Here is a 12,551-nt window from a genome sequence, read left to right on the forward strand (position 1 = left end):
TAGCAAAGGAGGTTGTTGGAACTTCAATTCCTGCACATGTGGCCAGTGATTAGAGGGTGATGAGTCTGATAAGAGCATCTGGCCAGCACCCAGCTTAGTTACCCCTGCCTTAGATCATACCACAATAAAACAAAGCCACCACAGCTGCAGAATATTTTTGGGGTTTTTAGAAGAGATATTTGGTTTTTTAGAAGAGATAAAAGCATATACTAATAGTATTTTTGGAAGCCCTTCAGATATGATGTAATGTAGCAAAGTCAGATGTTAAAGTGTAATTCTGTGATTCACAACAGCCTCTGCACCATGTTTATCAGTATACGTTTCAATATAGAGGAAAATTTAGATTTGACTGGCCTAATGAGGCACCAGATAATTTCAGCTGTTATTTTTTTATCTTCAACCACTATTGACTGTCATTACATCATACTTTGTTATAGGCTGCTCACCCACATGGTTGTATAATCTAAAATATGAAAAGCAAGGAGTAGGCGTAGAAGTGAGCAAAGATATCAACAATGACAGGATTTGCTTGAGCTTCTGTAGTCGCATAGGACATTAAGGGAGGGAAATATGTTCAGTGTTCCTGATCTATTTTTAATTGTTACATCTTCCATTCATATCCATATGTCTGAGGCATTTTCCCATTAGTGCCTAGTTATCTTCATTGTCCTTATGTAGTGAACATTGAAACAGCAGTTATTTCCCACCTTATAAGATTGCTCCTCTCCAAATTAAAATCAAAATGAACTGGTTCAATATGTTGCAGTCCATAATCCTCCAAATCTTCCTGGGACTCCTGTTCGCTTTATCCATATGCATTTGCTTGACCCTATTTCCTGAGTGTTTTAAGGGAGCAACCCTAATAGGGGCGCAGAGAGCTTGTGGAGCAGTGGGTTGTCTACTACATTTACAGTTCCGCTGCTTGCGGGGAAGGTTGGGGCAGTTGATTCTTCTCTTTTGCAGCACCAGCTTTTAGGCTGGGCCAGTGGGGCTCCAACTGGATCCCTCACCAAGATATGAGTTGGCTTTTGTTCCATCAGATCAGTCGCTTGCTCCACCCCACCCCTAAAATGCCCCATTTGGGGCCATTGTGTCAGCTGCCCCAGCAGGCACACCAACTGTGCTAACATGTGGGCTCCCCCTGCCAACCCAAAACTGGTGGAATACAGCTGAGGGACACCTCAACCACATCTTAATCCCCACCAGCAGTGCAGATTAGGGGTCTGGACTATTCTCTGGATGGTTCTCCATATATGTGGGTATGGATTTAATGCTGTGCAGGATTAAATCTCTCGTATAATAAAATCATAATGCTGTTGTCACATGAGCAGCATGGTGAAAGGAACAGCTAGGACAGGCTGTAGTAGCACCCTGGCAACCGTCTGCTACGCCACTGCTGCCATTTCAGCCTCAGTGGTGCTAGAGTCTGAGGAGGGAAGCAGCAGAAGAGCAGATGATGGGGAGCTGGCCTAGCCCAGGCTCTTCCTTTGCAGCTTGTGTGGTCCATGGTTTGGTTGAGCTGTAAAGTGAGGAATGTAAAGGGAGAGAGGAGGCAGGGTTAGCCACATGTAAAGGAAGGAGGAGGAGGTTGGTGAGGGGTTGGGGTATGTTGAAGCAAGTAATATGTAACTTCTTAATTGTTTTTAGAAGTAAATCCAGATCGACTCCAGATCTAGATGATCATCATGCAAATAGAAATGGTGAGTGATGTGTGCATGTTTTTGTTTTTTGAAAAATGGGATTAAAAACAAAGCAAAACATAGGACAGAGCCTGCTGCTCAGAAACAATATGAGATACTGGATTATTTTGTCATTGGTTGTCTGGTAAGACTGAATTATTGCAGAATTTAGGCCCTAGCCTTAAGCCTTATCTATGGGTACAGGTAGGTACAGATCTGATCTGGGTCAGAATGTCGAGACATGTGCACATTATTGAACACTAGATTCCAGGGAGATGCAACCATTTGGTGGTACATGACCCCAGTCAAGCTTGCAAAAATCTATCATTTGCCCAATAACAAATGTTGGAAATGTTGGAAATGTAAAGAAACTGAAGGTACATTCTTTCACCTTTGGTGGACGTGCCCAAGGATTAAGGCTTTCTGGGAGATATCTATAATGAATTGAAAAAAGTATTTAAATATACCTTTTTGAAGAAACCAGAGGCCTTTCTCCTGGGCATAGTCGGCCAATTGGTGCCAAAGAAGCATAGAACTTTTTTTATGTATGCTACAACAGCAGCAAGAATACTCATCGCGAAGTATTGGAAGACACAAGATCTACCCACTCTGGAAGAATGGCAGATGAAGGTGATTGATTATATGGAACTGGCGGAAATGACTGGCAGAATCCGAGACCAGGGAGAAGAGTCGGTGGAAGATTGGAAGAAATTTAAAGACTATTTACAGAAATATTGTAAAATTAAGGAATGTTAGAATGATGTTGGATAGAAACTAAGTGGTTTTTAGCTGCAATACTATAAGGGAATATGAAAAATGGATTACTAATAGGTAAAGATTTATTGTTACAATATTTTAAGATTAAAGATTAGGATAAACAAAGAGGGGAAGGATTTGCTGAACCAACAAACTGAATTGGAATACAAAAAAGGGAGGCGTGAGGAGGTCCGGGAAACAAGCTAATGAAAAATAAGTAATGGAAAGATTGAGTTGTTTTTAATTATTTTTATTTTGTATTTTTCTTTTTTCTATTTTTCTTTTGTAATATTTTGAAAATCTTTATAAATATCTTATAAAAAAAAAGAGATGCAACCATTTGGATGACTCACAGCTCATTTTAACACCAGTATTTTTCTCCACTGGAGCAGAGATTTGCCTTTGTAAAAAGTAGGCAGAATGCTTCACCTTTCTATCAGTATTCTGTCACGAATCATGACTCACACTACAATGCATATAGAGTATCGTGCATCATAAGAGATGTTACTGAGTTTGCTTTTTATCTCCCCTCCACCCCTTTAGTGCACTTGTGTGATTTGTGTGTCTATGCTTCTTTATTTTTCAAATTAGGCATGAAGAGCAAACTTTCCGAGCAGTCCTCAAGTGCTGGTGACTCACAGAAGAGATCTCAGAAAGAGCATGGCTTGTCCCCAGCTGAGCTGGAAAGACAGCAGATCCTTCAGGAAATGAGAAAGAAGACATCCCTACACACAGACAACAGCTGGATCAGACAACGCAGTTCCAGTATGCACAAAGAGCCTGTTAGTCTAATTGGCACTAAAATGAGGAGGTAATATTGTGTTGCCTATCGTTGACTGTATGATGCTCATGCCATTCTGGAACTGTGATTGATTTACAAAGCAGTCAAGGAAAGAATTTATTTTCATTTGAGATGGATCAAATTTTCAGTTTTTTCATGAAAATTTGTATTTTCCCCTTGGATAGTGAGATTCCTGGTTGTAGTGCACTGTTTTTGAAGTTGATGTATCATTTAAGCAGCATTTGTTATGATCTTTGTACCTATTTGAGCTGCATAAGCAAAATTTGGTGATGAAATAATTTTTCTTGGATTCCCAATGTGTGTGTGGGTATTCACCCTGTCTGAGATTGAAAGAGCTATTCTTGTTACACTCAAGAGCCTTGGGTCTGCTTTTGTTTTGTTGGAACAGCAGGCCCACAGGCTATCTCCCAAACTGATTTTGAAGCTCCTCTCAATTTTGGAAGAGAGTTTCCTTGAAGCTTGAGAAACTGCTGCTTCTGAAACATGAATCCATTGCCACCTTGGCATGGTCCTTTAGACCGCCTGTGTATTCATGTGGAAAACAACTCGCTTCACAGTTGGGAGTTCAGAGTTTGTCACTTTGTGAACCTATTAAAGAAATTGGCTTTGAATCTGAACATCTGGGAGCATTGTTAACATCATAAGAAAAGTTCAGCTTCCTGCTTTCCCACAATTGCCAGCCAAATGCCTATGGGAACCTCACAAGCAGGGCATGAATGCAATAACCTTACCTTACCCTTTGTCAGTGGTATATTCCGCCTCTGAATCTGCAAGTTCCATGTAGCCATATTTTTATGTTGAGAACTGCCCTGAGGTCTACAGATGAAGGGTGGTATACTAAATGGATGGATGGACAGACAGACAGATTAGTAGTCTCTATGAATTTGTCCAAAGTTCTCTAAGCTAGTGGCCCATCAAGGCATCTCCGTGATAGATGGCCATCCACTCTCTGCTTGAAGTGAAGGAGAGTCCACCACATTCTGAAGAGTTCATTCCACTGTCCAACAGATCTTAGCATCAGAAAGCTCTTCCTGACGCTTAGTCAGAATCTCCTTTCTTGTAACTTGAATCCATTGGTTTGGGTCCTAGCTTCCAGAGCAGGAAGCACCAAGCAAGCTTGCTCCATCTTCCACATGGCAGCCCTTTAGATATTTGAAGATGGCTATTATGCCTTCCTCTGTTTCCTCTTATCCAAGCTAAACACACCCAGCTGCCTCAAATGTTCCTCATAAGGCTTGGTTTCCAGACCCTTGCTCATCTTGGTTGGCCTCCTTTGCACACATTCCAGCTAGTCAATATCATTCTTAAATTGTGGCGACCAGAAAAGGACACGGTACTTCAGGTGTGCTCTGACTAAGATACCATTTTGTTACCAAAAAAATGCAAACCTGTTGAAGCACACTATGTCCATGCTCAACCTTCACCTTCTTGCTACAATGGCAGCCATATAATCTTCTTCTTCTTTTTTAACGTACAGAGGTGAGAGTTTGGATAACCTTGATTCTTCAAGAACAAATTCCCGGAGGCCTCATTCTTGGATGGGTCAGTCTGGATCTTCACTGTCTTTATCATCTAGTCAAGATTTTAGTCACCATGCACCTCCTGTAGTGTCCACTTCAAATCGTGCCTACATGCGCATACCCTCTTCCAGCCTGCCATCTCCTTCGGCCAGTTCCATGAAAACTTCATCCTTGCCTCATGTTCTTCCATCTGCGCAATCTCCTGTTCCCCGTTCTCAGTCACCAACTTCTGCTTCCCAGTCTGGAACTCAGCAACGCAGCAGGTATGGGGTTCTGTCTAAAACTTTTGGCTAAAAACTTTTATGTATAACTTAACATTACTGAGTTTTCATAAAGGATGATGTAGAGAACAATGAACTCCTTCCATTGGTGCAGAAAATAATTAAAATGGCACCATTTATTTTAAAGCTGCGAGCTCTGGAGACCCACACAGAGCTGCAGAATGTGTTTTGCACTACATAATTAGAGGGACATAAAAATTATTTTGTCAGCTCTGCCTCTTTTGCTGTTTTATTCTTAAAGTGTATGTTTATAAAATCAAGCCATACACACATGTATTCTGTAAGCCAGTGGCTCAGGCATTGGGTATATATCCATTTCAACCTCCTTCTGGAAGGCTGAAATTTTGAACGGGGTCCTGCCAAAGATTGTGGCCTTCCCAAGATGTGCTTCCACTGAACCCGATTCCCTCTGACCCCTTCCTCATAACTGATATTTATGGGTTCCAAATCAGTTTTGCATGGTAATTAATGTTATACAATTCCATTTTACAATGTGTATTTAATTGGAACATGAATGCACACATTTAAGCACCCAAATACCATGTTCACCCCTCCTTGTTTCATGGTTGTTGAATACCGTACTTTTCCTTGTATAAGATTAGGTTTTTTTCTTCAAAAATTATGCTGAAAAGTGGGGGTCATCTTATACATGGAGCCACCCCCCCTCATTTCCTTAAATTTGAGTCCCCCAAAATAGGGGGCATCTTATACATGGGGGCGTCTTATACACGGAAAAATACGGTACTTTGAATGGGTTTTTATGTGAAAAATTGTACGTTAAGAGCATGTTTATATTAGGTAAATAATATGATATTTGTCTTTTTGCAACTTTTTAATGCTGGTTTTTAACCTCTCTGGTTTGAGAGCAGACCATGGTTACATCAGTTTTGATGACACGGTAAAATCATGCTTATTTTTGACAAAGCAAGGAATGGAATAAACATTTGCGAGCTCATCGGGAAGTTTCCAGTCTCCCAACTGTTAGTGATCAGCAATACAATATGTGAACTAGACTGTAGTGTTATCTTCAAATTTTATATGGCAGGACTTCAGAGAGGTTTCTGTTGTATATCCCAGCCTAGTGCTGTGTTGCCTAAAAAGATACACCTGTTGGGATTTGGATAGGAGCACTTTCTGAAATGTATTCATAATCATTTCCCACAGATAAAGAAAGAGAGAGGAATCTAAATCTAAATCATATATTCCTGCATGCTAAATTTAGAAATGTTTTGGACATTGTAATTTATGTTGAAAATTTATGGTGGCACTATATTGCATGAGAGATTGCTGAAGGCACTCATTTAATCATTGAAATGGTAACTTCTTTTCCCGATTTGAAAATTTCTGTTCTAGGATAGTAACTTGCAGATTTCTTCTAGCAGTCCTGGGTTTGGGTTCATTACTCATGCCGTTGTAGCACTTTCTTTTCAATGACATTTCTCTAGTTTCCTAAAATCTGCCTCTCAGCCGCTTTCTTGTTCTGTATCTAGGTCGGTCAGTGGAAAGCGAGTGTGCTCATACTGTAGAAACGTTCTGGGCAAAGGAGCAGCCATGATCATCGAATCTCTTGGTCTTTGCTATCATTTACATTGTTTTAAGGTGAGAGGTGGGCAAAACGCCAGGGAGATGGAGGAACCTTACACTGCAGGCTAGCTTGGCAAATTAGAAGACTTAGGGGCTCTGCTAATCAACCTTGCGCTACATGCATAACTCAGCCTTGCTCACCTGCTTCAAATTAAAATAATCAGGTTCTTGATTTGATTGAGGATTTTGAAATACGTTCCATCAGTGGTTTCATGCAACCTTGCACACATCTGAATTAGCATTCTACATTTGCAATTACATCCTTAATCACGTAAGGTGGATTGGTTCGGTCTTCAAATCTTCATCTGTTTGCGTTCGCACAATGAGGGTGTTTAATGTATGGAAGAATATAGTCCCTCTGCTGCCACCACCACCACACACTTCTGGCTCCAATAGGAAACTTCCTGTGCACTTAGGTCATAAGGGGGTGGGGCTTTGTGTTGAATGCCAGCACTGTCTGAAGCTGGTAAGGCTTTTTCAGTGATGGCACCTAGGAGCTCCTCCCGGTGAGGTTGTTTAGCTTCTGGTTTAGTTTGTTTAGGGTCTTCAGGAAGTTGATGGAGAATTCTAGTGAGCCTTTGGAATTGAATGGGTTTTATGGCGGTTCCATCTGAAAATATGACTGCTTTAAAATCGACGAACAGTGTATACTGAAGTTATATATTACAAGCCATCCTGAGCATTTCTTAGAAGCTGTGTGTGTGTGATTTTTAAAAATAAAGTAAGATACACTTAAAGAAGCATTCTCACACAGAAATAGTAGCACTGATGTCATTGTAAACATGAAGTCTGACCAGACTTTAAGAAAGGAGATCTAGGGTGGCAGGAATCTGATTGTGACTCGTGCTTGGTGCCAAAATCACTGCTTTTGATTCTTTTGTGCCATGGAAATCATTCTGTTTCAGAAAGCAAGACTCTCGTTTCCTAATCCCTGGCTCATTCCTCTTCTCTGCTTAAAGTGCGCAGCTCTTCGCATTGCTTGTTTCTAGCATTAGAACCTCTCCTGCATATTAACACACTCCCGCTTTTGCTCAAGAGGGTACATGGTTCAAATCTTGTATTTGAAAAATCATTGCAAAATGTGTTTGTGCTGCTAATTGTTCCTTTTTCTTCACAGTGCAATGCTTGCGGGTGCGACCTTGGGGGCTCTCAGGCCGGAACTGAAGTCCGGATCCGAAACAATGAACTCTTCTGCAATGACTGCTATCTCAGATTTAAGAGTAAGGGGTTCCTTCAACAATGCTAAAGTTTTGATTACTTACGCCTACACCAAATGCTTTTCAGAATTAGAGTTTTCCTCTGTGTATGTGCTATAGGGATGATTTGTGTTGTAGTGGTTGTTTCTACTGGGATTTGGGAGGATTTTCTTCTTGGATCAATGAGGCAATTTTTTTCTGATTTGAAATATTTCAAAAGAAAAAATGGAACAATTACCAAAAGTGCAATTGGAGCAATAGGACTAAAAGAAAAGAAACCAGTATGTCTGAGGGATAGCATTTACATTATTTTGTATTTCTCTCAGTGTCATGATACATTAAAACATACATATTAAACAGATGATTTGTAATAATTAGGGAGGAAGAGGACTGGTTTATAGTGTTTTAGATATTGCAAGTAATGACAAATCATAAATTTTATTCTGCTTTGAAGGAGCATTCTCCTCTGGGAGAAGGAGGCTTCCTCTTAGTGGTCACAGCTGGAGGAAGACTTGACATAAAGAGCTGAGAAAATTAATTTTTCATTGGCTGGGATCCTAAGTATGCTTTTAAGGAATTCAGCTTCATGAAATCTGTTGGGTGGCCAACTTATTAAATATCTTAGAGATTATGGGGCCTGGTTTGTCTGCTCTCTTAATCTTGTTATACTCAGATTTGTCTTTAGGAAAGCTTTGCTGTGCATCCCACTGCCATCAGAAGCACAGTTGCTGATCCCATGGGGCAGGAACTTCCTGGCTGCAGCATTTTAGACTGTTGTTTGTGCTGTACTTTTGTACTGTTTTATTGTTGTTAGCCGCCCTGAGCCCGGTTTTGGCTGGGGAGGGCGGGATATAAATAAAATTCATTATTATTATTATCTTGCCTTATTTACCTTCAGTGTTTACTTAAGACTGCCTTATTTTTAACCAGCCTTCAGTATTAGTTGCTTGCCTTCCAATTATGGATTCTGTGGGCTGTTGCTGTTGGATTTTGATCCCAGTTCGTTCCATTGTTCGGGTCTTTTATAGTTATTATTTTTTATTTTACTCAAGTTTTGTGGCTATTTAGTATGCTGTCCTGAGGGGCCTTTTAGGTGGGATAATGTGTGTTGTGCTGTGTGTGCCATTTTAATAGTTGCTTGACTTAATTTGCAAGAGATGCGGGTGGCGCTGTGGTCTAAACCACAGCGCCTAGGGCTTGCTGACCAGAAGGTTGGCAGTTCGAATCCCCACAACTGGGTGAGCTCCCGTTCCTCGGTCCCTGCTCCTGCCAACCTAGCAGTTCAAAAGCTCGTCCAAGTGCAAGCAGATAAATAGGTATCGCTCCAGCTGGAAGGTAAACGGCGTTTCCGTGCGCTGCTCTGGTTCACTTAGTCATGCTGGCCACATGACCCAGAAGCTGTACGCTGGCTCCCTCGGCCAATAAAGCGAGATGAGTGCCGCAACCCCAGAGTCATCCATGACTGGACTGGACTTAACGGTCAGGGATCCCTTTACCCTTTACCTTTACCTGACTTACTTTTAGGTGGAGATGACATACCTGAAATGTCAGCTCCACTTTGAACCAACACATTTTTGCTTTATATGAAATCACAGGGCAAATTCCATTATAGATGAAGTGGAATCACAAATTCCATTATAGATGAAGTGGAAGTACTTTTACTAGTGTAGCCTATCTAGGTTTCTTTTGAAGTATGAGGCTTTGAAGAGTTAGTGGCCTATCCATGTATGATATTTGGAAGGTTCCCCAGCAAGAATTCCAGTGTGGGTCCAGCAAGAATTCCTTGTCTCTTCCAGGGACTTTGGCAAGAGCAGAGTGGGCCCCTTAGCAAAGCATCATGAGTTACAGAAGTGTCCTAACGCAGATCTCAGCCTTGTTTGGAAATAGTTCCTCACGCAATGACTGCAACATCAGGGGATTAGCTTTCTGTGTAAATGAGCCTTTGCATATCTAATAACACAGACGTAATATTTATATCACCTTGGTGCCACTTGAAATGCAATGCTTTTCCATGGAGCCAATTCACATCTTTAGATGTTTCATTTTCTTGAAACATCTGAGTAGGAAGGAAACTTGAAAATGCTTTCTTGACTTAACATGTCCTGTCAAGGTAGCTTTTGTGTTCCTATTTGGGTTTTTCCTTATAATCTTGCTTTTTTATATTAATCTGCTTTTTTATGTTAATCCACATCCCTGCCTTTTTAGACTCCCTGCTGCTCTCAGCTTCTGCTCTTCTCAAAATGCCTATAGGTGACTCCAAATTCAGGGGTTCAGGACTTCTGTCTGCATCCAGCCCTATAGTGGGATACTTCCACCCATCTTGCTTGCTTGCTAGCCCACATAAGATTATAGGGACTGGTTGTCTGGCTTTCCGTACTGTAAGACTCTTCCAATCACAGTGGAGGCTGCTTCAGACACCTTTAAAGTGCCCAGTTGTGCATGGTAGCATTAACTTGTAGCCAAAATATCTGCCCAGTGGTTTCATGCCTAAGACTCCAGTTTTTCTAGCCCCTCATGTTGGATATGTGAAGTTTTGCAATTGTTGATGTGGAAGGAAAAGCTGAGGAAAATCATTCTTAGTGCAGTCGAACATCATAACCAGTGTAGGTGTTTAAATTTGAGGCCAATTAATGTGCATGGGCACATGCACTTAGACTTTTCACCCTCTTCTATCCTCAGTATATTTTGGGATGCCATTTAAGAACACGCCTGTCGTTATCGTTGCTGTTGTCATTATTTGAGTCCCTTTAAAGGGCTAGTCATGTTGTCCTGGGCTTCCAAGGGCCAAAATAGATATCACATTATGTTAAATACTTTCATGCACTTTTGTAGCTCTGAGCAGTACTGGGAACACAGTGGATGTGGAAGGAGAGATTAACCCTTTTTCCTGCTGTGATGCTCATGGAAATTCTTCTTCTCTCCTATGTATCAGGAGAGAAATGCTCATTGGAGCCTGACCGTAACTTTCCACAATTCCAGGCAGCTACTAACTTGCGGTAGCTTCAAGTCTCTCTCTCTCCAAGTCTCCCCCTCCTTTTCTGTCCATTAGTTGGCTCATGAGTAAACTTTTGTTACAAGAGCTCCTTCTGCTGGCCTTGTGAAAATCCAATGGCACTTAAGAGTGCTAGTTCATTCAACTTGTTGGGGGATCTCATTATGAGAGCTTGAAAATGAAATTTTCAGGGTTCTACTCCCAAGCTACCTTACTTTTCCAGAACAGTTTGGATGTTGTTAGCGCAATTAAGCAGAATGCAAGAAATATTTGTGGATTTTAAGAAAGCAGTTTGCAGTGGAGATGTTTTTATCTTCCTGAACCCTTGCATTAATTAATCCTTCTCTCTCCTCTTATTTTAAACAGCTGGACAGCCAACCATTATGTGATAGAAGCCTTAATATGAAACCACTGCTACAGATAGAGGAGGAAGCTGCTGCTGTAGATCTATAAATATATTTTGTGTGTGTGGTTTTTAAAAAATATTTTTGCCTGTCTAGCTCATGTAGAAAATTCATGGTATCTTTTATTATACTTATATGGAGCTATTTATGAGAAGGTAATCACAAATAAATAAAACAGAGTGCTTTAAGTTCAATGTATAATTCCATCCTTATATATATCTACACACACATACAAAAGGGAGAAAAACATTTAATTGGGTAATTTAAAAATGTTGGAGACTTGCGAGGAAATAGCTTTAATTTTCCAATCATATATGAGGAGGCTTTTTAATGTTCTTAAATGAGCATTACTGAAATAACAAGTATGTATTCGTAACCGCAGTTTCTACATCTGATGTATATGCTATCAAGTTCTGCAGGATATTATGAAATTGCATTCAAAGACATACAGGTGGCTGCTGTCTATATTTGAGTTACTAAGCTTAAGTAATATTATCGTTTTTAAAACTAAAATGTAAACTTCAGTCTGTTTTGCCTGGGATTCACTATTTCATTGTGCTTTAATAGTTATAGCCAATCGGGGAAATTATTTCTGAGGCGTTCTTTCTTTTCATGTTTGAGAAATGTAACTCTACTTGCACCTCAAACAAGTTAATAAGACTGAGCATTTCCCCCCTTCTGTTGACTTATTTTGTATTTGTAAATAAAGTTGCTGATACTGCACTTGAACTGCTTGCATTCTTTATTTTTCCGTCTAGATGGAAGAAGCCCTGCAGGAAAATGTCAGTGAACTCTGATACAATTCAATTGCGAGATCAGTTCCAGCATAGGCAATAGCTATGTTGTAAAGCAGGGGTGTCCAACCGGTCGACCGTGATCGACTGGTCGATCCCCGTGAGGTTTTGGCAGATCGCAGTCGATCTCAGGTTCTTTTTCCTTAGCGGGGGAGCATTTGGCCCCGGCCCCTCCTCCATTCACTCAAGATCTTTAGAACAGAAGACGGAGTTTTCGCTGTGAGGCTGTCCTGCCCCTCTAAAAAAGGTTAATAACTTTGACTTTCCTCCCTAAAAAAAACAAAAACATTTCATAACACCAGATTAGGCTGATGCTTTGTACAGACTTGCCTTCCCAATGCATTCATCCAAAATGCATTTTCTGCTGCAGAAATTTTGAATTATTTCTCCCTTTTGCATGTTTCAACCACAGGCAGTTCCTCTGCGCCAGCTGTGGGGCTTCAGAGAGGCAGCTGGAAGTAAAGAAAACCACCACTCCTCCTTTCTCTGTAATTTTAAATTCTCAATAAATATCATTAAAAAAAGAAAAAGAAAACCACCACT

General features: G+C 40.6%; 1 protein-coding gene across 50 annotated transcripts in view; it reads left to right on the top strand.

Moving 5' to 3' along the window:
* The window catches only part of LMO7 (LIM domain 7), a 150,686-nt gene extending 138,749 nt beyond the window's left edge, over positions 1-11,937 (top strand). For 46 of the 50 annotated variants that reach the window (XM_083501047.1, XM_083501009.1, XM_083501020.1 and 43 more), the window contains 6 exons: positions 1,648-1,700; positions 3,027-3,246; positions 4,715-5,020; positions 6,529-6,637; positions 7,740-7,842; positions 11,177-11,937. In XM_083501047.1, coding sequence (XP_083357173.1) covers positions 1,648-1,700; positions 3,027-3,246; positions 4,715-5,020; positions 6,529-6,637; positions 7,740-7,842; positions 11,177-11,199 — 814 coding nt within the window. In that variant the 3' untranslated portion in view covers positions 11,200-11,937. The remainder of the gene's footprint in view (positions 1-1,647; positions 1,701-3,026; positions 3,247-4,714; positions 5,021-6,528; positions 6,638-7,739; positions 7,843-11,176) is intronic. The other 4 variants (XM_083501031.1, XM_083501056.1, XM_083501037.1 and 1 more) reach the window with 1 other exon arrangement.
* The last annotated feature ends 614 nt before the right edge of the window (positions 11,938-12,551 follow it).

The sequence above is a fragment of the Podarcis liolepis genome (assembly GCF_965112155.1).
Source record: "Podarcis liolepis genome assembly, chromosome: 4".
NCBI lineage: Eukaryota > Metazoa > Chordata > Lepidosauria > Squamata > Lacertidae > Podarcis > Podarcis liolepis.